Source organism: Puma concolor, chromosome C2 (assembly GCF_028749965.1).
Source record: "Puma concolor isolate L17-30 chromosome C2, mPumCon1.1.hap2, whole genome shotgun sequence".
In the NCBI taxonomy this organism is placed as follows: domain Eukaryota; kingdom Metazoa; phylum Chordata; class Mammalia; order Carnivora; family Felidae; genus Puma; species Puma concolor.
In genome coordinates this window covers 128,030,597-128,057,891 of record NC_141675.1, presented here as the reverse complement: position 1 = coordinate 128,057,891, position 27,295 = coordinate 128,030,597, and the positions used below count along the sequence as shown (strand labels likewise).

General features: G+C 36.1%; 1 protein-coding gene across 9 annotated transcripts in view; it reads right to left on the bottom strand.

The window, feature by feature from the left end:
• Positions 1-27,295, bottom strand: part of ROBO1 (roundabout guidance receptor 1) — a 1,149,709-nt gene that overhangs the window by 313,584 nt on the left and 808,830 nt on the right. For all 9 annotated transcript variants that reach the window (XM_086675711.1, XM_086675709.1, XM_086675710.1 and 6 more), the window contains one exon: positions 16,963-17,289. In XM_086675711.1, the coding sequence (XP_086531837.1) occupies positions 16,963-17,289 (327 nt within the window). The remainder of the gene's footprint in view (positions 1-16,962; positions 17,290-27,295) is intronic.

Genomic DNA, 27,295 nt, shown 5'->3' with positions numbered 1-27,295 from the left:
TCTTGATATATGTTCATACATATTTCTTTTTCAGTATCTGTGCAAGTATCCACTGTTTACTTTAAATTCCAAAACTTAATTTCATTCTATTTAAGGTATAATAAATTCCATGGTCTGAGTTAATGATCAGAATATGGTATTAAATAAATGAATGTTATACTTGAAACTCTTTTCAGAAAAATTAGCTGAGATATAGTCACAGATTTAACTTGCCACTGGAGTTGATTCTAGAAAAAAAAAAATTCTACATAGAAGAAAAAAAAAAAGGTGAGGCATAAAACACACCAGGCTAAAAAAAATAGATAATGTATGTGGACTCTCATTTCTACTGGGGAAACAAAATGCCAAATTGCACATTAGCACCTTCAAATATAAAGAAACCTTTTTTTTTTTTTCCATTATTGTTGGTTGGTAGGGATCCTTATACAGAACTGTTTACTGACAGAGATTTAGTAATAACACTCCCTTTGTGACCTATACTAGGTACAAGTTACAGTGTTTAGAATTAAGTGCAAGGGACGCTTGGGTGGCTGAGTTGGTTAGGTGTCCCACTCCTGATTTCAGCTCAGAGAGTGATCTCACATTTCGTGGGATTAAGCCCCCAGTTGTGCTCAGTGCTGACAGCGTGGAGCTTACTTGGGATTCTCTCTCTCTCTCTCTCTCTCTCTCTCTCTCTCTCTCTCTCTCTCCCCCGCCTCCCCTTTTCCTCCTTCCCTGCTTGCAGGCGTGTGTGCTCTCTCTCAAAATAAATAAATAAACTTAAAAAAAAGGAATTAAGTGGTAAATACAATCTAATTACAATACAGGAGTTACATAATATGATAAAGGAATACAGGGTGATATGGGTAAGGTTAAACTTGATGTGACAGTGGGAGGGGTAGGATGTGCAGAAAAGGAGGCTAAGAGTAAAGGATGGGTCTTCTGAACTCTGAAATAATAAATATTTTTTTTCCAGACCAAAGAGATAGGGGTAGGAGACCATGAATTTTAGGCCACTAATGCCAGGATCACACAGACCCTTGCAAATCATTTTCAAGGGTTTAGATTTTAGGGGCATTGGAGAATCTCTGAGTGAACAATCAAGAGGGACAGATCAGATTTTTACTTGCAAAATAGTATTACAGTTATGTAGTTGAGAAATAATGGTGACACAAATTAGAAGAATAGTGAGAGGAATGAAGGTAAGTGGAAAAATCCTACAGCTATTCAAGACAAATCATCAGCAAGACTTGAGGATCAACTGATAGGAACAGATGGAAAGAAAGGAAGAAAGAATTAATCTCAAGTTTCTAGTCTGGAGAGCCAAATGGATGGTGGTATCCCTTTCAGAGCTAGGAAAAACTAGAGGAAAGGCAGGAATGGAAAGGAAGATGGTTAAGTCTCATATTGGACATTTCAGCTGGAGATACTACCAGGATCTCCAAATGGAGCTAACGGTGGAAGTCAAGGCTAGAGACAAGAGAACAGGGAGTGAAACAGGACAATAGTTCTAGAAGAATCCAAAGAGGTAGGTGTGGTCATCCAAGGCAAACCACAGAGCAAAAAGAGAAGAATAAACACTCCAGGAATTTGAACATTTCAGCTATAAGCCAAGACTAGTCTACATATAAATAAGAAGAAAATCAATAGCAGGTAGATGGTGGACCTTGCTAGTTGGCTAGTGAACATCCATTTTTCTGTTCTTCCTTTTAGCAAAATACCAAATGTTGTTTGGGGAAGAAATGAGCTAGTTAAAAACATTTCTCCTTACTAAAAAGAAAACTGCAGGCTCAAGGTGGAGTCACTTCCCCAAGACAGCAAACCAAGACTTAATTGTAGTTTCAACCTCTCCAGGAAGGGAATTTTAAGCCAATAAATCTGAAAATTTCTGGTCAACACCAATGAGGTAATCTGTCACAGGGGCCCTCTCCATTCCCCAAAGGAAGATGAGGTCATGTGTATGATAAGAACCCCTGCCCTTCCCCTGATGGAAGGTGACCTTGCCTGAAACAATCCTTTCTTTTCTTTTGCTAATAATGACTGGCCCTACCCTCCTTCCTATAAAAACCTTTCATTTGTTGAGGTACTCCTGGGAGCATCTTTCTACTTACTACAGGGATGCTGCCTGATTCATGAATCACTAAATAAAGTATAACTCCCTTGAATTTTGTTTTTGAACACCATACATCTTTGAAACTAAAGGTGGTCATGTGACATAGGTCTAGCCAATGAAATGTAATAGACTTCTACTGGGTGAAGATTTCCAGAAATTTACTGTCTTGATTAAAAAAAAAAAAAAAAAAAACAGCAGGGGTAGGGGGACGGGGATAGCTGCTGATTTTTTACACTCCTCCTTCTAGTACAGCACAGAAAGGTGATATTGAGAGGTACAGCCATCAGCTTGTAACCACAAGGAAGAAAGCCACATACTAAGGCTGGCAGAGCAGAAAAATAAAAGGAAGCTGGATTCTTGATGGCTTCTCGGAGCTGCCATACTTCTGTGGTACAGCCTTCCTCCAGAATCAATTTTAAACCCATCTGGTAAATTGCCTGACTTTAGTTACATGTAGCAGAATGTAATCCTGATCTAGCTGGGTGCCATGAAATTCTGGGAAAGCGAATGTTTCACAAAGGAGGTCAATTGTGTCAAATGCTTCCAAGAGGTAAATTATATCCATTATAGAAAGCAAAGTTTAGAAAGCTGAGGTCAAGACTATTAACAGTAACAGGATATTAGTGAGAGAAAAGAGTAAGGCCACACACACTGCTGAGCACCTCTTTGCAAAGTTTTGGTAAGCACCATATTTGAATTGTTTGGAATATTGAATGGTCCCCTGTTATAGCCTTCAACATACTGATGTAGGAGAAGAAAACATCCCTGGAAGAAGGAAAAAAAAAAAAAAAAGAAATAGAATAGTATATCATAATCTTACTCTTTTGCTCTTGAAACAAAGAAACCATGTAGATAAATAACCACAAACCTGAACCTGAGATACTCAGACACTTTTGAAAATGTACATCCACCCACAAAATACCAAACACTACTTTTCATCCAAAATGCATTCTGAGAAAACAAATTGTTTTCTGAAAAAAAAAAAAAATGGCATTCCATATAAATGTGGGAATTGACTACAATTCTTAGATCTCCTACTCATGTTTCTTAGGATTCATCAATATTTTAAACCCTCAAAAGTCTTATAGAAAACAGATATGTTTAGAAATTTGTTTAAAGACTTATTTTACAAATTATTTTTTGAGAGCTTACAGAAATGCTTCACTGGAACACATTTTGAGAAAGGCCACAATGAAATATTTCAATGCTGGCCATGCCAATGACAATAATTCTATAAGCCCTCAAAAATATATTTATCATAAAAGACATACCATGCACTGATATATGAAGACTATCTATCATTTCACAAATATTTATACGGATTTTAAGTACACTTATGTATGAGAGGATTGACTCTGGGAACAAAAAACTCATCTGAATGTAAGCATATGTGGCATTAGTTTGTCAGCCTTTACTTATCTGCAATGAAGAGAAACATTCTTTGGAACCATAGTGATGTGCCTAATACAGTAAATAGCACATAATACAACAGCTACCATTTATATAATGCTTGTCAACCAGGCACAGTTCTAAGCCCCTTGTATATATCAACTTATTTAATCCTCCTCAAACCTCTCTAAGGTAAGTAGAAGTAACGTCCCCTTTTTTTACAGGTGAGAAAACTGAAACATAAAGAGCTTAAGTAAATTCACCAAGGTCATAAATGAACATATACTGCATTTGTGGAGAACAAAATTAAGGACAGAATTAGTTGTAACTAATTCTATACAAATTATATATGTGCAAATCTACACAAAATATATATGTGTATACATATATACAAAATATCCATGTACAAATTCTATTTGTAACTATAAAGAATGTTCACAATGTACTCTATGGATAAAAACCTTTATACAGGGTTAAGGAAACCCATTATATTCAAACAACACAAACTCCTCTTGGAATAGAACGTAAGAAATGTATGGTTATTCACCTGGGGTTGATGATTAAAATTTTAAGAAAGGCTTAAAGAATTATAAACCAACATAGCTCAGAAGGAACAGAGACTTAAGTGGTACCGGGGGAAGGAAGGAAGAAAGGAAGGAAGGAAGGAAGGAAGGAAGGAAGGAAGGAAGGAAGGAAGGAAGGAAGGAAGGAAGGAAGGAAGGAAAAGAAAGAAAGAAAGAAAGAAAGAGAGAGAGAGAGAGAGAAAGGAAGGAAGGAAGGAAGGAAGGAAGGAAGGAAGGAAGGAAGGAAGGAAGGAAGAAAAGAAAGAAAGAAAAGGAAGGAAGGAAGGAAGGAAGGAAGGAGAAAAAAAGAAAGAAAAATATTACAGAGTATGACCACAGAATTCAAGTTTTTAGTTTTTGGTGATTTAGGCAAAAGATGAAAGGAAAGGAATTAAAGGCACCTGTCAACATGCTCTCACCCCACCAGCCACAAAAATATTTCTCCTCTCCTTTGGAATTTTGGCTCATTGCTACTTTCTTTCCTGAGGTAGTCCCAAAGGAAAATATGCTATAATCATATTTTCCAAGAATTCCCTTAAGCAAGATTCAACAAGGTTACGACCTGTCATACACTTTCATTTTAGAACTAAGGGAAGTCACCTGAGTAAGCTATGACAAGTGCCGAGTTATGTGATCAAAATGCTCTCGGTGTCCTTCTCCATCAAACACAGACTCCTAATCCATTTTCTGGTGTCTGACAGAGATAAGAATCTGATAAAATGGTAACTTAATGTGACTCAATCTAGATAAAGTACAGTATCCTGTGGTAAAGAGATATAGGGTGATAGAGATTGAGAAAGAGTATAAATCCTTAGGGGGAAGGGATGTCCTTTCCCATTTTGTTTGAAGTATCTGGCTTTTCTTCTAAGTTTTACTCCATTATTTACTGGATAAGATTAAAAATGTCCCCATTCAGGCATACTAAATAACTTGGTCATAAACTTTTATTCCTCTTGACAAGTGTAAAATGTCACAGGCACTATTAAAACTTCAATCTAGACCTTAGGTTAAATATGACTTAAAATGTTACTAAAGCTACAATTTCCACTCTGGAAATACTAAGAGACTGAGATTAAAACAGTTTTATTATACTTAGAAACCTAAATTAAACAACAGATATAATTTATCAAAAATTAGGCCCCACTTAATGACTATCTTCAAACATATGAGCCGCTACATTAAAAAAAAATGGCTTTTCTGTTATCAGTTAGCATGTAAAATGAAAGAGATTTCTACGGAATAGGATTTAAGTAAGTTAAAGTAATAACTTTGTGTTAACATATGCTGATGCATGTAAGGGGTACTGATGATGGAGGGTAGATAATCTTTAGCTCTGAACCTCTTTTAATACAACAAATGATCTTTAGACAATTTAAAAGTCAGAGGAACAGATTAAATGACTTCCAGATGACCCTTCCAGCATCATTCTATTCTTATTAATAAATTCCAGTTTTTCCATAGTTTTAATTCTAGAAAATGTGAAGTAAAAAATTATATACACACATGGCATTTCACTTTTGGATTAAGTAAATACGACCTTCCTTTGAACTTGCTTCAAAACACCTAAGATACAAGTTCATTCATGCATTACTTTTCTTGGTAAACAATGTTATGGATACAGATAAAGCTTTGAGTGTCCTATTCTTTGCTTAATATCCCACTGTCTGTAATTATTCGTACATAGCCAACAATTTTCTTTTCCTTCTGCATCCAAGCAAATGTATTTTTCTACTGTTCCAAGTTTAATCCTTACCATAACCACACCCCCACCCCAGCCCCCAGCACATACTCTCTCTCTACCTTTCTTCTGCTTACCTCTCTCTCTTTCCCCTTGTCTGTCTTATTCCCTATCTTCTCTCCCTACTTACTTACTCTCCCCTCTCTCCTACTTACTCTCCCCTCTTCCTTCTCCCCTGCTCTGTCTCCTGGAGTCTCTCCTCCTGTTATTCTGGATGTGTTTCCTTCAGTGTACCTCCTGTGCTTTTCTTTCTGTGTGTTTCCTTCTCTCTAATTCTGCCCCTGACTTGCTAGTCTCCTATACATCCTTTTCCACTCTCCCCTGCCCTCTCTCCTGGTTCAGAAATTCAGTGTAATTCACCAAAAATCATGTTCTACCTGCTTCTCTTAAAAAAACAACAACAACAACAACAACAACAACACTGGATTTACATTCCAAAAGGTGTTGTTGTTGTTGTTGTTGTTGTTGTTGTTGTTTTGGTTCTAGGGGATGAACAGGGGTCTATGAACTCTAGCGCAATGTAGAAGAGTGCTTCTCAAATTTGAATTTGCAAAAGCCACATTGTAATACTGTTAAAATACAGGGTCTGATTCAGTTGGTATGCAATGGGGCCCATCATTCATCACCTCTAACTTGCTTCCAGGTAATGCCAATGCTGCTGGTTCCTAACCACATTATGACTAGAAGCCTCTAGTTGCTGCCTGGAGCAGACCCAATCCTTCCATACCTGAGTTTGCTTCTCCCACATAGCTAGACACAACATTACTATCTATATGGGTTTTTTCCCTTTCCTTCCTTCCTTCCTTCTTTCTTTTTCTTTCTTTCTTTCTTTCTTTCTTTCTTTTTTTCGAGTTTCTTTATTTATTTTGAGAGAGACAGCATGAGAGCAGGGGAGGGGCAGAGAGAGAGGGAGAGAGAACCCTAAGCAGGTTCAGCACGGGTCAGTGTGCAGAGCTCAAAGCGGGGTTCAAACTCATGAAGGAGTGAGATCATGACCTGAGCCAAAATCAAGAGTCAGACCCTTAATTGACTGAGTCACCCAGGCACCCCAGGTTTCTTCTCTTGCCTACTTAACTGTAGTGTCCAGATTTCCACTTGGTTTTTACATGTTAATTTTAACGAAGCTTTTTTTTAAAAAAAAATATTTCATTAACCACAGACTAAAGCCTGAGACTGTAAGAAGAAATTCAAAACATTGCTATGCTGTAACATCCCTTTGATTTCTCATCAAATCTGCTTCATTAAATATAAATAAATCTACTGGATTATGATTACAGCTTTACATATAGTATATAGACTACTGGCAAAGTACAAGAATACAAATAATTCTCTTTTACAGAATACTTAATTTTGTGTATTTTTCTCCCTATCCAGAAAGAAACAGAGAAAGTAAAGATAGTTAGGTCTTATTTTGCAATTGTAGAATTTCTCATGGTAACTTCAGAAAAACCCTTCTGGTTTCCTGAATTTCCTGAGCTAAATTTCCTGAGCAATGTTATCCCCAGAAGAGCTACTTAAATATCCCAGAACCTTGAAAGAAAGAAAAACTCCCAGGGAAATAGTACCTGATGATTGCATTCTAGGTACTGGGCTTTCACAGGAGAATTGGAGATCATGTGGACTGCTTGAGTTTACAAAGAAATTGTGCGGAGAATAAGTGAAAAGCATAGATTAGAGTGTTCCTTAAAGCGGCATTATGACACTTTATCATGTTCATCACGCATGTAATAAAATGTTGCTGAATTACACGTTAGATAACTTCACTTGCAATGTGCCAAGAATGGTGCTAGGCACTTGGGCACCCACCTCCAAAGGAAGTGATGCTTGACATGACTGTAAGATAGTGACCAGTGAAACAGGAAGGTAAACCTATTTCAGGCTGAGAAAATACAATTTGGGGGATTGTGATGGGCTGCAGCATACCGAATTAGTATTAGGATAACAACATAATCCAAACTCTCAATCCCATCTGCATGGTCATAGACTTGACCTTGACTTTGCCATCTCCAATAACTGTATCTCATGCAAAATTTCAGCTTCTCTGATCTCACCCTTCAGAATTAAGCCAAGTCTTCAATCTTCAAATCTAATCCTTGCTTTTCTCTGCATCTCCATGACTACCAGATCCTTCACTGACATCGTCTTCTGCTTGGACTACCACAGGAGCTTCCTAATTGGTCTTCCCCCATCATTGTGCAACTCATTCTCTATGCATATAGCACTCAAGTATCACACGAGAGACATTTTTTAAGCGTAAATTAGATCATGTCACCTCCACCATTGCCCAAAAACCTTCTGTGGCTCTCACTGCACTGAACATATAATACAACATTATTAACCTGGTTACAGGACCCTGTATGATCTAGATCCCACCTAGCTCCTAGCTGTCTCCCTTACTCATATGCCAAACTACCCATCTTTCATTTTCTCAACTATGCCCAAGTCTATCATTTCTCATGGCTTTTTGGATGTACTGTTCTTTCTATCCAAAATGATTTTTCTTTTGCTCTGTGTCTTGGTAACATCTACTTGTATTTCATTTCTCAGCTTGACCCCGATTCTTCTTGGCACCTGTCACAATTTTAACAGTAAAATTATTTGTATGCTAGTTGCTTATTTACTGTCCTCCTCCCCTCTCCCCATTATACTGTAATTTCCATAAAGGTAGAAACCATTTCCTTTTTGTTCACCACTGAATAATTATAACTAAGCAGAAAGCCAAGACAGACTTATTTTGGAAAAAAAGGAAAAACACATTTTTGGGGGTACCTGGCTGGCTCAGTGGGTTAAGCATCATGCTCTCAATTTCCACTCAGGTCATGATCTCATGGTTTGTGCATTTGAGCCCTATATCGGGCCCCATGCTGACAGTGTTGTGCCTGCTTAGGATTCTCTCTCTCTCTCTCTCTCTCTCTCTCTCTCTCTCTCTGCCCCTCCCCCACTCCCACATGAACTTACACAGGGCACACTCTCTCAAAATGAATAAATAAACTTAAAGAAAAAACACCATTTTTTGTGTAAACTATATTTTGGTATTCACATATTTATTTAATTTCTGTTTAAAAACATTTTAATGCCCACTTTGGGTAACAAAGAAACAGAGAACTTTTATGACCCCCCGAAACATGCAATAATAATTTATTCTAGCCGGACACAAAAAATTTCTAATTGATAATTAATGACAGTTTAAGATAACTTATATTGTATTAATTAAAATTAAGCATACTAAAAAGGTTTAGGTATGTTTTGTTAAATTTGTCACTAGTTTTAAAATACATACAAATGATTCTCAAATTGGTCTGTGTATGTGGGAAAGACTTCTAGCATTTAAGTCTTAAGTAAATTAGGATGATTAAAAGGAGGAATGATATGATAACATTGGAGAGGTAACCAGATCTAGCTTGTTCTTTTAATATTTTTTACAGACAGAACTCTTGATAGGAGGAGACACTGCCAAGAATTTCTCATAAATAACTAAATACTGAATTGATTTTCTGGGAGCCTCAAGGGGCTTTTATATCTAAGTATCAACTAGTGTTGAAAAAATCATCTTAGTACTTTTCAGCACGTATGAACGCAATCAAGTTTTTGAGAAAATAAAAGGAGTGGCTCATGAGACTGGTAACGGTATATATAACCCCTAACCCCATGATTACTGGATTGAATCTTGTCCAGGATGGTGTATCTAATAATATTCAGCAGAAGAAAGCTCTCTGGTCAGATCCAACCTAGAGAGCTAACTTTTCCAATTCGTCTTTATTACACAGATATGCGTTCCAACATATCCAATGCCTTTTTTTTTGGCTACCAAAGACCGAATATTAGTAAATAGGGAATAGTTTTCCCCAGAGAATATATAGGGACCTTAGGATATCTAAAAGGATACCTCCCCAACGTTCAACAGTAGCTAACTGTCAGTAATGATATTACAAGAACACGTATGTATTTTTTAAAGTGTTCTGTAATAAAAAATGAAACACAAGTTTCCAAAGTTTTGTAAAAATGATCTCTGTAAGCTTATTACTTCTGACGGTAATTTGCATTTGATGGTTCATGGAGGTGGAGACCTCAGCATGGGACTGGTGTCCTTGCACAGAGTAAAGAGACCAGAGCTTTCTCTCTACCATGTGAGAAACTGAGGAAAGAACTCTCACCAGAACCTGACCATGCTGGCACCGGATCTCCACCTCCCAGCCTCCAGAACTGTGAGAAACAAATGTGTGTTGCACAAGCCACTCAGTATGTGGCGTTCTTGTTATAGCAGCACAAGCTTAGACAGGCAACAACAAAAGAATATATTCTGATTGATAGTAAACACTCAAGTCTTTAAGTAAACATAAAAATGTCACAGAATTAGCAATACTGCCTCTTTATTTAAGCAAATAAATATATACATTAGGAAATACATGAATGTTATCCCAACTGTAAAAGTTATAAAAGTGAATTTTTCCATTTGTCGCTGCAACAAAAATGATTTTAGTCAACACTACTGAATGTCCTGCATTAGCACTGAGGATTCAAAGGTAAGGGTCAATTTCTCATACCATGGATTTCAACTCAAGGTGGAATTTAATATATTCAACACATTTCATACTCAACCAGAAATTAATTTAAGACAATTTAATTCCTGAAGCATTGTACTTACATTTTAGTATGTTAACACACATTTTTATTTTATTTTATTTATTTTATTTTATTTTATTTTATTTGAGAGAGAGTGTGTGAGCAAGGAAGAAGGGGAGAGGAAGTGAGAGTGAGAAGAGAGAGAGAGAGAGAGAGAGAGAGAGAGAGAGAGAGAAGAGAGAGAGAGAGAATTCTAAGCAGGCTCCATTCTAAGCACAGAGCCTGATGCGAGGCTCAATCCCATGACCCTGGTATCAAGACCTGAGCCAAAACAGAGAGTCAGGCACTCAACCAACTGAGCCACCAAGGTGCCCCAACACATATGTCATTAAATTTAAAATGAAGTGAGTCCATTTTTCAGAAGCATCCAGATCCCCTTTATATAAAAAGAATCTAGGTAACTGACAATAATGAGGTAAAGAGAAAAAAGGTAATGAAAATAATAGCACCAACAATTACATTTACGATTTATAATTTATGTTTTCTAATTATGTGACAGTCCCTGTGCTATACTTTATATGCATAATTTCATTTAATCATGGATCAATTCTGGAACAAAGAATCAGTTCATTTCAGAATATAAGTGGACCAGAAAGTAAAAGATTACAAACTCATGAAACTAAATGACTCTTTAACATTCTTTCTTTGAATAATGAAAACAAAAATAAGATATAAAAAAGGTTTTAGAATGTGGTGAAACACCTGAAAATGGCAAGTTAAAAAAACAAAACAAATTAAGTAGAGGAAACAAAGATTTTTTTTTTTTTTTTTTTTTTTTTTTTTTTTTTTTTTTTATTGATTTTGAAAGAGAGAGTGCACGGGGATGAGAAATGAGAGGGGGAGAGACTCCTGAGTAGGCCCCACCCTGTCAGCATGGAGCCCAATGTGGGGCTCAAACCCACGAAACTGAGATCATGACCTGAGACGAAATCAAGAGTCGGACGGTTAACTGACTGAGCCACCCAGGCGCCCCAATTAAAGATGCAATATACAGCAAATTCAGCTTCAAAGATAAAAGTCTATCAGGGAACAATGTGTGTGTGTGTGTGTGTGTGTGTGTGTGTGTGCGCGTGCGCGCGTATATAAATTGTATAAATAATTCTAGTGTTTGACCATAATAGAGGTCATATTGTGTGTGTGTGCACACACACAATCAATCAATATTTTAAAATATAATGGCATACTCTACTTCTACCTGCTCATCTGAACCATTTCACCTCTAGGAGTAATCCTTCCATCTTCCAAGGTCCAGAGTTTGGGAATACATTCTATTGTACCTAGGTAAACACATGACTACTTAGCATGCATGGTCAATTCAGTTGTCATTTTACCCAAAAGAGGAAAATTGGAGAAGTCAAAATCTAAATCATTTTAAGCAGTACCATTTAATAACAATAAAAACAAAAAATGATGATATATTGAAAGTCATGGGAAAATATTACCTCAAGATATAAACATTCACCTCAAATTAATTACTATTAAAATGTACCCCAGTTAATAAAATCTGGGAAGACTTAATCTTTGATTAATTGGACAAAATGATTTTTTTTTTCAGGAAAGATAGTTCCCTGGTTTTGCTGCTAAGACAGAGAGCAGATGTCTGCCTGGTCTGAAGGGAATTTCTTTTCCTCAAGAGAAAACAGCTTAAATAGGAAACAAATAGCCATATGCTGGCCGTGCACTGCTTGGCAGATGACGTAGAGGGCCACGTTCTACGATGGAAAGCATGAGGGTCAAGGTTCAAATTAATTTTCCTTAAAATTCAATGCAATTACCCAAGATCAAATTACTTATGAAATATAAGTTGTGTCTAAGAATTGGGCTATCAATTTGTGCCAGGCATAGAATGGAGTTCTAAATTTAGTGAGTGATAATGGTGGGTATTGAAGAATGGGCCCATAAAATATTTTCCTAAACAGTTAGTAGACTCTTGAATAGAGTTAATACAAGGCAGGCAAGAAAATACTGCTTGCAAGCCCCTTTTAGAAAGCCTCGTTTGAAACTGAATTTGATAAAGTTTTCAGAAATCTTACAAACAGCAAGCATCAATATCCCCTTAATTTTCCAACTTAATGTCTCCATCATGATATATCATTCTTGGTTTGCAAAGAAATGTAAGAATTAAAAACTAAATTAAAAAAAATGCAACTGTGAATAAAAAATTATTTTCCTGTACAGAGATAAACTTCCAAAAGTTTCAGGAAACTTTAGGTGTAAGGACCATCATACATTTCTTACCATTCGAATTTTTAGAATATTAATTGTGTGAGGTGACTTTTTAATTGCATTGAAAGTGATTTTTCAAGGACAAGGAAGGAATACAGCTTTTACTACATGGCAAGGATAGGCACCAAAAGTCTGGCCAATGCTTTTCACTGGGTCTAACCAGATTATAATTGGCTTGTAAATTAAGAAAATAAAAATAAACGATCCTATTAAATAATAAATGCAATCCTTTTGGGGCATTATGTAAATGTCAATAAATATTAAAAACACAAAAGACACAATTGTTATCTTTTCTTTACAGAAATGAAGATTTAAAAAATTTTTTTTTTTAATGTTTATTTATTTTTGAGACAGAGAGACACAGAGCATGAATGGGGGAGGGGCAGAGAGAGAGGGAGACACAGAGTCAGAAGCAGGCTCCAGGCTCTGAGCCATCAGCCCAGAGCCCGACGTGGGGCTCGAACTCACGAACCGTGAGATCGTGACCTGAGCCGAAGTTGGACGCTCAACCGACTGAGCCACCCAGGCGCCCCCAGAAATGAAGATTTTAAATGGCATTCAATATCTTTTTTTTTTTCAAAGTTTGAGAGATTGACAATTGTTAGGAACCAAGAAATCCAGTTGTTGTTTCAGCTGTAAAACTTGGTTTAAAGGCAAATGAAACACAAAAAATAAATGTTTTTATTTTTTATTTTTTTTTTTCAACGTTTATTTATTTTTGGGACAGAGAGAGACAGAGCATGAACGGGGGAGGGGCAGAGAGAGAGGGAGACACAGAATCGGAAACTGGCTCCAGGCTCTGAGCCATCAGCCCAGAGCCCGACGCAGGGCTCGAACTCACGGAGCGCGAGATCGTGACCTGGCTGAAGTCGGACGCTTAACCGACTGCGCCACCCAGGCGCCCCAAAAATAAATGTTTTTAAAAGCATTACCAACAACTGTGCTGTGAAACCTGTGTTGCCCACAGACACTTTTGTTAATGCTATTACTTTGGGCTACAGGATCACTAAGAAATTAGATGCAATCTTTGCCTTCCTGTGTCTTTGTCTTTCGGAAAAATAAGAATAGTTATTGAACTTCTGGTACCAAAACTAGGAAAAAAAAAAAAAAGTAGTAATATTCTCCAAGAAAATATAAAACCAAAGTAAAACTGTACCTTACAGATTTAGCGTACAAGCAATATGACCTATGGTTCCCCAGACCTCCCCTCCTCCAACCAACCCCCTACCCCTACACAACCTGGTTTATGTAACATACAAAAGCCTACCTTCCATTTTAGGACGCAAACATATTTTAGAATGGTGAATTAGCAGTAACCATCGCCTAAAATAAATAACTGAAATATATGTGAACTAAGTTACTACATATCTATTTGTAGTGCACTAAAGCCTGAGTTTACAAAATAAGTTTCCAAATTTTTTAAATACACAAAATCTATTTTAACTCAGAGCTCTTAATTTTTCCCCATGTAACTTATGTAACCAAATAATACAATTTATCCAAATAAAAATATGCTTTTAATTAATGCAATTAAACAAGTATAAAAACTGTTGATAGCAAACACTACTCAAACTTTTTTCAGGGTTTAGAATAATTATTATCACTAATAAAAATCTTTGCTATCAAACTGTCTTTATTAATATCCAAATATATTTGCTAAATATACACTATCTATACATTCTGGCTTTATACATACATGAATTGTTACTGAGAATGTTCTTAAAGCATTGTTTAAAGTACTTTAAATTTTACTCAGTAAATTATAATATTCTTTTTTCTCTGGAGTTTGAAACATTTTGGTATATCACACTAAAATTTGTGACTTATGCATTCAGGGACTATGTATTTGAATATTTTACTGGTAAAAGTTATATAATGATCTTATATCTGGTTTCACTTCCATGACGGTGTATTTGTTGACTAAGACTGGAAGAGTATTTCCAAGAATGGACTCACAAATTAATGGAACGTCTTGCTTAGAAAAAAAGAATTTAACTGGAAATTAATAATGTCTTTTAAAATAGCTACACAAAAGCCAGATTAGAAAAACACAGCTCTCTAAACTCCAGTGCTTTAAGGGTATCTTGATCATCTGAAGTAAAACTAAAGGAGTTTTTTAAAAAAAAAAAGATCTAAGGGCGGCTGGGTGACTCAGTTGGTTAAGTGTTGGAATTCAGCTCAGGTCATGATCTCACGGTTCATGAGATCGAGCCCTGAATTGTGCTCTGTGCTGACAGCTCAGACCCTGGATCCTGCTTCAGATTCTGTGTCTCCCTCTCTCTGCCCCTACCTGTTGACTTTCTCTCTCTCTCTCTCAAAAATAAACAAACATTAAAAACAATAATTTTTAAAAAAAAGAAAGAAAGGCAAGATCTAGAAGGTAAGCATTTAGACATTCTATTTAAGTGTAACCTTTTCTAAAAATTCTGGCAATAATCAGAATTTAAGTAGAGTAAGAAATAACACAGAAACACAAGATGATCTTTTATATGTCTATTGGTATACACTTCATTTATAAGGAATTATAATTTCAGGGAATAAACAATGACTCTGTTTTTCCCTCCAGTCTTCAGTTTCTTAACTACCAAGAATAAGAGTTGGCCTAGGTCATCTACATCATTTTTCAGGATTCTCTAAATTTGTTTTCAAATGTTAACTTAATTTTATCTCCACAGGGAATAAGCATTCTAAATATAAACGTGTCAAAAGTTAGAAAGGTATTAATATCATAACCTCAAAGATGACTTTATCAAAATATATACATCCTTTTATAAAAACATTTAAACTTCTTTTGCCTGTGCTACATTTAAAGTTGGGATAAAGAAAAAGAGAAAAAGAAAAAAAAAAGAAAACAAAATAGCCTGCTACTATGATTACAACTTTTATACATCTCATTGATGTAGTTCTAAGATTTTCACTGGGAATCAAGGCAATAAGAGAACGTACATAAGTTTATGATGAAGTAAATGTGAACAGAGAAATATAAACTTGAGTTTCAAGTAAATGTTTTAAAAATGTGAATGGCTAGTGCTGACATAGTCTTCAATGGTTATTTGCATTTTTAGCTAATTAAATTTTATGCTCATATTAGACATCTTTGGCATTGTCTCATTGTAAGTACTACATAGTTCTGAGTGTGATCAACTCATCTAAATTCTTGGGAGCTGATTCCACATTAATAATCTGATTAAGTTGTAAAATCTGTTTCAAAATTCTTTGTATAACTGTGTAATTATCTGTGGATCTATATATTCAAGTTCTAGTTGAATAATGGAGATAATGTCAGAGATTATGAAACTGATTATATAATTAAAATTCTGAACATAAATTATATCAAAACATCAATCATCTTGAAAAATATTATATATAAATTTACATATAGTTATGTATTCAGGTTCACCTGTAATTTTATGTAGTTAAAGTGAATTAGAGATCTAAATTTCATCTGTCTTTCCAGCCAATCCCTATGTAATTCATATATATATATATGCATATATATGTGTATATATATTTATATATGTGTGTGTGTATATACATGTATATATATGTATATATATATATATATATATATACACACACGCATACACAGAATGATTCTTTCAAGGAAATGAAACCCTCTGCCTACCTCTTAAATGTTTATTGAAAATAAGAGAAGCCCAATTTGTATTCAAACATATTACACACTTAGACTCTAGATATATAACAACTTAATCATTAGTCAACAGATCCTTCTTGAGGTCATTGCAAATGAGCTACATTTGGTATTTATGCATATAAACTAAACCATTAACTACCGAAGGATGACATACACGGGTTTTCCTCCCACAGTGCACTACAACAGCCAAGATAATAAAGAATGAGGCACATACATACATTTCTCTAGCTATAGTTTACCAGAAGTATAATATATTTCTAAGAATTAGAAACAGTTTAAAACCTTATCTATACCACCAGTTGAAAGTATTTCTCCAAATGAAGACAAGTGAAAAATACCCCATGCTATTCTTTTTAGAGAAACATACAGATATTCAATATATTTAAAAGCAACAAAGGAGAAGAACTAAATCGATTTCAGTGAAAAGACTCAACAGAAAGCAGCTCCAAATTAAAAATAAAATGGTTCAACAACTATGGGCAAATCCCAATTTAGCTTGAATAACCAGTTACAATGAAAACTATGAAAAAATTAAATAGGTAGAGGATAGTATTCAAATAGAAAGTAGAAATTTTCCTCAGGTAAAGCCTGGGATACAGATTTGACTTTTTATTACCATTCTCCAGGGAAATGATCCCAATGTACCATCCCCGCTGTAAAAGCCCGTTTTACTTACTAGCCACCTCCAGCGATGCATTATGGCTCACGGCCTCTCCGAGGTAATTCCTTGCTACACAGACGTAGACCCCTTCATCAGGCCTGCTTTTTCGTCCATGTACTATACGTAAGAAAAATAAAGATCCACTTGGCAGCAACATTCGGTGTGATCGAGGGTCATCTTTGTCCGTCTCCACTCTCTCCCCCCCTTTGTACCATTCGATAGTGGGTGTGGGGCGGCCTTCAGCTTTACAGTTCAAAGTTGCAGGTTCTCCTTTTGACACAATTAGGTCCGAAGGGTGTTCAACAATGCGAGGTGGAAAATCTTCCTGACGAAGACGGGAGCCTGCAGAAGAAGTGATGAAATATCTTCATATTACCACTTGGAAACAGTTACAGAACTTAGTTCAAAAGCCTAGGCTTGGGGCACCTGGGTGGCTCAGTCGGTTGAGTGCCCGACTTCGGCTCAGGTCATGATCTCACAGTTCGTGAGTTCGAGCCCGGCGTCGGGCTCTGAGCTGACAGCTCAGAGCCTGGAGCCTGCTTCGGATTCTGCGTCTCCCTCTCTCTCTGCCCCTTCCCCGCTCATGCCCTGTGTCTCTCTGTCTCTCAAAAATGAATAAACATTAAAAAAAATTTTATAAAAAAAATAAAAGCCTAGGCTTACTACTATGTAAACAGGGGATAATACTGACTACGCTGCCATCCCTATTTACTAATTAATCCCTCTGTTGTCCACCTTAAGCACATCTTCCAATTCTTGAATCCTGTTGGCCCTCCACTTAGAAAGTGCTCTTGCTTCAATTTTGCCTGGACAAATTCTGTCTGCTCTTCAAATCCCTTGACCACAAATGCTTTCAGAACCCATCATCCTGTCTGTACAGACCACATTCTGTGCCTGTTTTCTGCAGAGGAATGTGTGAGGGAATTGTAGAGCATTACAAATAATTGTATGGATTCTGAGAATCTCCTTTGTAACTAACATCAATCAACACTTTAAAAAAACTATCCAGTACACTAGTGAAATTCATATTCAAATACATGATGAAACTGCTCTCTATATAGATTTTTATATCTTCCTAAATAATAAAAGTACGCATGTGTGTACACTTTCCCAGAATTTGAATGAATTTCATTAGGTACCAATAATTATATGTTAATATTTAATATACTTCAAAGATGAAATGTTATATAACTGAGTTTAAATAATTAAATTTAACATAAAATGAAAAAGGACCCTGGGTGAGGGCCTACATTCTGTACCTTATGGATTACTTAATAAGTGAAGTCCTGAGTGTACATATCATTTAAATATTTCCTGTGTCTGTACTTTATTTTTTCCCAGTGAGATTATAACTTTTGAAACAGGGATAAAGATTCATATTTTTTAATATTCCTACCATATTGCTGCCGTGGAAAGATTTAATATGTAAATTTCTTAAAGATTTCTCAAATGCAACAGCCCAAGGCTTAATTTAATTGAGCCCCAAACCTTGATCTTATCTAGTCATCCAATCTCAATGAATAATGCAAAGTAGAAACCAGGCTTCCTTGACACCTCCCTTTCTTTCCCCTGTTTCTTAAATCAATCTATTCCTCTCCGTCTCCACAGCCAGCTACCAACCCAGATCAAACTTCTATCAATTCCCACCAGGATTTAGGAAAGCTCTTAAATAGCTTCACTTCAGTGTAGCCAGATGAAGGCTTTGAAATGCAAATACAATCTGGGTTCTCCCCTACTTCAGGGGCTCTTAAAATAAACTCACTGCTCTTAAGATAAAGTCTTTAACAAGATCTACAAGAGTGTGCTCATTCCCCTATCTGGCTCTCCAGACTCTTCCTGTTCCACTTCTTTCTCTGCTTTTCTCTACCTTGTGTTACTTTACAAACACATTGTGATTTCTTCTGCCACAGGCCTACACCTGCCACAGGGTCTGTGTTGGAAATGATCTTACCCTAGTTAATATCCACTTTCCTTTCAAATCTCTGTCCTCCCTGATCTTACCACAAAAATTAAATGACCCTTTTATAAACCTAAACACCACTATATAGTTAAGGTTGGTAAGAATGATCAGAATTACAATTTGAATTTTTTTGTTTGATGCTTTGAATACCATCTTTCCCATTAGTCTATAAGATCTATGGGTCTGATTTTGCTCATGGTTGCTTCTCTTATGCCTGGCAGAGTGCTGAGCACACCGTAGGTACTCAATAAATATGTGTTGAATAAATGAAAAAAAAAATGAATGAAGGGCTGATGGAGAAGACCTATTTGAATGGAATGATCTGAGGCTTAATAATCATGTATTCTGTGAAGAGACATTAAAGATTTTATTTTTTAAATTGTAACCATATCCATACTATTCAACCTTTCGTAGACTCTGCATGGGCTGATGCACATCTCTAATTTGTAATTACTACAATTAACATTATTTTCTCAATGAAATGAACAAATGAATGATGAAATTAAAAGAGCATTTGCTTATATCAATCCTGAAATAACAAAAAGTATCATCTGAAATACTGAGTAATAGTTTTGCAATCTGAAATGTTGAGAAACAGCTTTAGTTCAATGCATGGTATACGACATACCATAAATTCTTTAAATGAAACCGGGTTCTAAAGGAGGAAGAAATAAACCAGCAACATGGGGAAAAAAATAACTTGGCAACTCATATCCTCTCACAAAGGCTATACTGAAGTCAAATGAAATTTAAGTTAGATTTTAGAGTACTCAATTGCAAATGCTAGAAAATTTCAGAAAATAAAACATTATAATATATTACCAGCCTTAATTATGAAGGGTGGATGCAAAGGAGAATCAACTACTGGGGTAATATATATTTAATTAATAAAGCATATCTTTATTTTAAATTCTGAAAGTTCATTTCAGATAGGAAATAGAGATGCACAATTTACTATGAAAAAACAAAGAGGGGACACTTAGAACTGCCTGAGCAAGGAAGAGAAGGCATCCTGACACATAAAATTTGAGATGAGTCTTGAAGAGTAAGTCAAGAATAAAAGAAAGGAGATGATTTCACCCAGAGGCACAGCTACAAAAAAACATGATACACTTGTGGGACCTTCAGGGAGTTTGTATGACCTAAGTATAAGGTGATGTCAGAGATTAGCAAGTACGTGCCTGAAGAAGTAGTCAGAAGCAATAATGTGGTGGGCTTTGTGTATCAAGCCAAAGTTCTGGAATCTACCTGAAGGCAACAAAACATTTAATTATTTTAGGGCACAGTCAAGTTTTTTTTTTTTTTTTTTTCTAATTTTTTTTAAATTTTTTAACGTTTATTTATTTTTGAGAGACAGAGAGAGACAGAGCATGAGCAGGGGAGTAGCAGAGAGAGAAGGAGACACAGAATCTGAAGCAGGCTCCAGGCTCTGAACCGTAAGCACAGAGCCCTATGTGGGGCTTGAACTCACAGACCACGAGATCATGACCCGAACTAAGTCCGACGCTTAACCGACTGGGCCACCCGGGTGCCCCGAAGTTTGTTTTTAAAGAGCTCACTACTGGTAGTATGAAACTGGACTATAGCAGGCTAAATTAGGAGGTCATTGGTCAGGAAATTTTGTTCTCTTCAAACAATTAAATTCTGAAAACTTGGACTTGGACAGAGCAGAAAACAGAAAAAAGAATCTAGAGATAGTTACAAAATCAACAGCGCCTGATCATTGGCAATAAGGGATAAAACAGAATTGAACAATGCACAGGATGGAGAGGAAGCACAAGGTAGAGAGATTCCAAGTTTCTGATCAGAGCAGTGGGTGAAGGGCAATCCCAATGAAGGTGGGGAATAAAACAGTGAAATCTGGTGAGAGGAAGGACAGAGGAGCCTGGAGTACTTCTTGAATATCCAAATGGAGATGACAGGGTGGCAAGTGAATATCCAAGTTGGACCTCAGAAAAGAATCTCAGCTTGAGCCATAGATGAGAGTCAATCTGGAGACTGAAACCATGGGAAAGAATAAAACTGTCTAGGGACAGTGTACTGAGGAATTAACAGCCAATTACAGAACCTGGAGATTACCCAGACTCCACTGAAGTACAGTGGAGCTCAAGACTCTCTGTGTCCGTAACCTGCAGTCCCGTATAGCTGGGCCACAGCTAGTGTGACTTCTGGGAACGGAGAACACAGGCCTCAGCTTTCCCCGGAATGTTAGCACGGCAGTTTTCAGTAAAAGAGTTTCAGCAATAAAATGGCTTCTGTATTACTAAAGGCTAAATTTTCAAAAATGTTCCTTGGAATCCACTTCCCCCAGATTGTTAATATGTATTGCTCAAAAGAAAAAAAAAGACCTGCAGCTCTCAGGGTCTTTAGTCTTGCTAAAGCACATTATGATGCGTACAAAGAAAGGTATTCATTCTATGCAGCACTTCTCAAAATTATTTGGCCGTTGAACCCTTCAGTTTTCTTTTTTCAGGATATCCTACTGAATTTTTTTCTAAGGAACACATTTCCAAAGAAAATATACTCTGTTAGCATATAATAATATGAAGAAAGAATGATTAGGGTTAGAAAAAAAAAGTTACTTAAATACAGAGTTGATACCTTTGAAGATCATAACAAAAAACATAGAAAGCCCACATTCCTCATAATGTATAACTTGCAGAAAAGGAACTTTCCAATTCCCGAGTGATATTTATAATGAGTAACTGGTTAACCTCCACAATAAAAATTATAAATGGCCATCATTTCATCACCAGAAAAACTATAATAAATTATTCTTTATTATCAAGTCTAAGCAGAAAGGAAAGGAAAGAAAATGAAAACTAGCATTTATTATCCATCATCTCCTCCATCACATCTTTATGAGGTGGGCGTTGTGTATCTGGTGTCCATATGGGGGAAGTGAGACTCTCAGCTGTCATTCAGCTGGAAGGTGGCAGTGCTGGGATTCCATCTTAGTCAAACTCTAAACCCTTGCTCTTCCCAACTATTCCATAAATACTGCTAGGATTAATTAGCTAAAATCCACAGAGAAACATGTTTGGTCTGTTCTGGATTCCAACACCGGAAGTGTTCTTTTCGAACGCTCATTTTTGAAAACGTGGATGATAAAAACAAGAAGTAGTCACATGTGGTGGCATCTGTTGTTCTCTCCCTATGCACACAGAGAACACCTAACTGTAAACCACATGATTGCATATTCCTTTTACTCAGTAAAGAGTTTGATGATGAACAAATGGAAGTATAAAGCTTTTCTTCTATTGCGTCATCTTCTCTAAATAGGAGGTTGAATTTTGGAGTAAGTATCCTTATACTGTCAGTTGTTAATACCTCAGTTCCTACACAACTCTTTGCACAATGAAAATTCAGTATCACTGGGGCATCCGGCTGGCTCAGGTGGTGGAGCATACAACTCTTGATCTCTGGGTTGTGAGTTCAAGCCCCACGCTGGGTGTAGAGGTTACATTAAAAAAAAAACAAAGATCTTTAAAAAATTCAGTATTACTGGTTCTCTAATTTTTCCTCTCATGAGAGAGGGAAAAGCCTCTCATCTTCTATCAATAATTGACTCATTTTCGTAAAGGGAAACTTCAGAGAGTTATGCCAAGGTCAAATACAGAAGTCTACATGTGACTCTCAGAAGAACGTAGGTTAGTCTTCCTCCCTAGAAGAGGTGTTCACCTCCACTGTGTCACAAAGCCTCTCTCTCTAATATTCTTGGTTCATTATTCATAAAAAGACTTCTCTCTTCCATCATAAACTCTGAGTTCCCGTAAGCCACCTGACAACCACCACTCTAGTTAGCGTTAATTTGTTGTTATTTTGGTTTGTTTGTTTTATGTTACAAGATATAAGGTTTCTATTACACTCGGTAAAACCAACTTCCTATTTTCAGCCAAACTTTTCACAGGAAACAGAAAAGTAACATAGAAGAGACGGTAAAAGAAGAAAGGGACTGGCGGAGTGAAGCTTTAACAAGGAACAAGGACGATAATGTCAGTTGCCCTCGGCAAGAATCCTGGCAGAACCTTGGGAATAGAACACAGCTGACTTTAGGCAAGGCCAACATCGGAGAAAAGGGCAAGGCAGAATTCCTTCAACAACTGCCCAGTTGGAAGATAAAATATAAACACGAGTGACTGAAATATCTAAATATTTACACAACCGCAGCTGGAAAAAGATAGACACATTAGTGCTAAGTATTTCAAGGAAATATATCAAAGTCACGTGAGATTTATGATGAGGAAACCAAACTCCTACTTGGATGTAAACCGTTCCCCCCTTTAAAACATTACTTCTATAGGAACCTCAAGCAAGAAACTATTTAAAAGACAGATCTTGGTAATATTCTGTTGAGATATGCAAAACACACACATATGTAATTTTATTCTTTTTTCATATATATGTTTCTACTCTTTTTTCCTAGCATGGCAATAACATTCGTCTCAGGGTTTTGTTTATGTTTTCAAGTCTGCTTCTTCTTAGTAGATTGAATGAAACAGTATTTATTTTATTAACACAGTCTTATTTTGATCTGAATTTCTCTTTCATATTCCTCGGTAGGTTAAAACTAGAAACCATTAAATGATTAAAATATCCACTTGTATCATATATCCTATGAAAACATCTTACAGCACAGAAATGCTTGTAAAATTACTAAAAGCACAAGAGTAACAAGTTCAGTAATTCGCTGACAGATGCACAATGAATATTAACAGACAATTGGTGACATCTGTCCTAGGTGGGGGTGGGGGATTTAGATCTGCCTTGACAACAAACCTGTATTTGTAAAAGAACACCTATATTCTTAAAAGAGCCTTTGCCTCTTAACCTTTTTGTTCAAGCTCCATTTACATTTTAAGGAGCATACAGCCTCCAACTATTAACATAAATCTTATCGTGGGCACCAATCCTGTAATTATCCTGTCAGAATTTCATCCTACAAGGAGATATTTGTTAAAAATAAGAAGACAGCATCCATTAATTACTCACTGTGTAGCGAGTAGACTACTGACTCATACACATTTCCCAAATACTCACTCATCATTGGAATAAATAAAAAAACAGACCATATCACGGAAAAAAAAAAAAACCCCAAAAAACAAAAAACATAGTTTCACCTGGAACTATATGGAGGAAAGAAACACAAGGGAAACAATGCACTAAAACAACTACATGATTAATGAATCATGCATTTTCTTTAGGTACTTTGTTTCATATTAATTTCCTATGATTGTAATTCTCCCTAAATAATCCCCCAAATCAGCTGAGTGTCATTGATAGTATCTGTTATCACCTAAAATGATTACCAAAATTGCCCAAAATGGAATTCTAGAAGTGAATCCCTGGTGTTTTTGTAATATTCCTACAGAATCTAATATTATATGGCTCTGTCCCAAGAGAAATGAAAAAGACTGACAGCAGAATAAGTTAAATTTAAAAAAAAAACAATATCATTTGCTCTCCCCCCTGCTCCAATTTTTAATAATATGGAGTGTAAGTAGAATAAACTTTTCTGTCAGGGGACCCAAATACAGCAGAAGCTACTAAGGCATTAGCTGCAGAAATGACCTCAACTCACTCAAATCAGGCAGGATTTCTCCCTGAGCTGTCACTAAACGGATTATAGGGCTGAAGTCAGTTAGCTGGGTTCATGCTTCCTATTCACCCTTGTAGTAAAATTTCCAATTAATATACAAACAGGAGAATTCTACCTTCTTCAAATAAAAATATTTGCATATGCTAAAGTCTAAATTTTCTCACCTATCCATTAGTTTACCTATATATTAAGCATATATTGTATTAGGAATTGCTCTAAGCATTGGCAACACAAAGAAATAGGAGATATAATCCTTGACCTTGGGATGCCCTGGTGGCTCAGTCATTTGAGCCTCCGACTTCAGCTCAGGTCATAATCTCATGGGCTCTGAATTGTATCTCCACCCTGGCTCTGAGCTGAGGGTGCAGAGCCTGCTTGGGAGTCTCTCTCTCCCCTTCTTGCTCTCTGCCCCTCCCCCACTTGTGTGTGTGTGCGCGCGCGCGCTCCTCTCTCTCTCTCTCTCTCTCTCTCTCTCTCAAAATAAATAAACTTAAAATATATATACATATTGACCTTAACAGCCTGATGTTCACCAGGAAGAAATAGCTTAGGTGAGGGAAAAACAAAAACAAAAAACGAAAAAATAAACTAATGTAGCACTTGTAGGGAAAGTTTCTTCAATCTAGAGAATGGACTCAGTGCCTGGATTCAAACCCAAACTCTTTTACTTCTTAGCTGTGTAAACTCAGATAAATTGCTTAACCTCTCTGAATGTTAGTCTCTTCATCTGTAAAACGAGTATAAAAATATCTCTATTTTATAGGGTAGCATAATCCCTAATGCCTTAAATATTACATTGACCCTTGATTGTGACCATTAATGTAGTATTAGAAATTGGCATAAACACCAATGTTTACTTCTATGATTCTCCTCTTCATCCTGTCCTGGAATTATATTAGGATTTCTACTATTTTATACAGAAATCAGTTACTTTTTTTTTTTTTTTTTCTAAATTTGTAAGAAGAGTTACAAACTAAGCAAGTCTCTAGTTTGGGTTGAGAACTCAACTTAAGATTCTTTCCCATTTACACATTTCTTGGCAAGATCTGGCACAATTCCAGCAGAACATCTATCAAAAGAGACGAAAAACAAACTAGAGCATTTAGCCCACCCAACTTACTGCTCAACTAACAATCATCAGAATTCGAGTCTGTCTAAAGCTGTCAATAATAACGTGTCCATGTTCCTTATGGAAAATATCCCATACAGATCCACTGAGATCATGACCTGAGCCAAAGTCAAAAGCTGAACCGACTGAGTCACCCAGGTGCCCCAAGAAAACTTTTTATAGATATACGAGGTATCAAAATTCACAAATAAACCTTTATTTACTAATACCTACCATAATGAACCAAAATAGGCCTAAAAATATAATAGCTTATTTCAGCTGTTAGAACCATCTTTTCACAGACAAGAAATTCTGAACAACATTTTAAACTGTGAAAAACAGTATTTGGGTGGTCCTGTGAATGTTTTTTATTGCTGGAAAACATAGTTCATCATAATATTAGAGTTTCAACATATTAGGACGGATTACACAAATTGTAATCATTAATCTACATTTCACATTTTTATATATAATATGGAAATTGCAGATGGTTATAAATTTAAGCCAACTATAACCTCAATATAAAGAACATGAGCAGACTTTCTTATTGAAATTACAACTCAAAAATACTCATACTGTATGAAAGAAACCTTGCTTACCAAACTTCCTCTGTCCTGAATTTAAATTTCCATGGGAAAAATTTCTATCCTGAAATTCACTTGATTTTTGTGTTTAAGATCATATTTTTAAGTCACAAATTGAAAGTATGTAGGGGTGCCTGGGTGGCTAAGCCAGTTAAGCATCAGACTCTTGATTTCGGCTCAGGTCATGATCTCAGGGTCATGAGATCGAGCCCTATGTTGGGCTCCATGCTGACTATAGAGCCTGCTTGGGATTCTCTCTCTCTCTCTCTCTCTCTCTCTCTCTCTCTCTCTCTCTCTCCTTCTGCCTGCCCCTGCTCCCTCACTCTCTCAAAATAAATAAATTTTTTTTAAAGAACATTCTATGTGACTAGGGTTATGATTTACATATATTAAAAAAAGTACGTAAAAACAAATAGGGATGTAATACGATCCATTAACCATATGAAGTTTTTCTAAGTTATTATGTAAAGTAGTACTTATCCATGCCTTCTCTAATGACTTGCATTAGACATTTATAGAATCTGTACATTATAGATATTAATTTACTGACTCAATAACCTAAAATCAATTAAAGTACTAAAAATAAGGCTTGCAACTTTACTTCTTAAATTAGGTAGTCATATTTAAGTTATATTTTGAGAACCCTTGAATCTAGGTGAATTAATGTTGTCAAAATGGAGTATACAATTGTAATTTTATGGATAATTACCTAAAGAGAATTACACTTTAGGAAAACAAATACTTAAAACAGCCTTTTAAAGGATTACTGAGAAATCCCTATAGGAATGCAGTCAACTTCACTTATTTTTAAAGTCAGTCAGTACTTCTGACATGTACAAGAATTTCTAAAGAAATTTATTTACGCATTAGCAAACTGTCATTTTCACCTCCCCTGTATCTACCCTATTTCTCTCTCGTTATATCTTGGATTTAGATCTTATATATTCTACAGAGCACCCCAATAATAGACACTGAGAGACTGATTCTCTCACTTGACATACAAAATCTGGGGACTTAGAGTGTATTCCAGATGTTAACTTAAAATATACTCCCTAATCTTCATTCTCTAACAGAATAAGTAAATAACTCATGAGTCG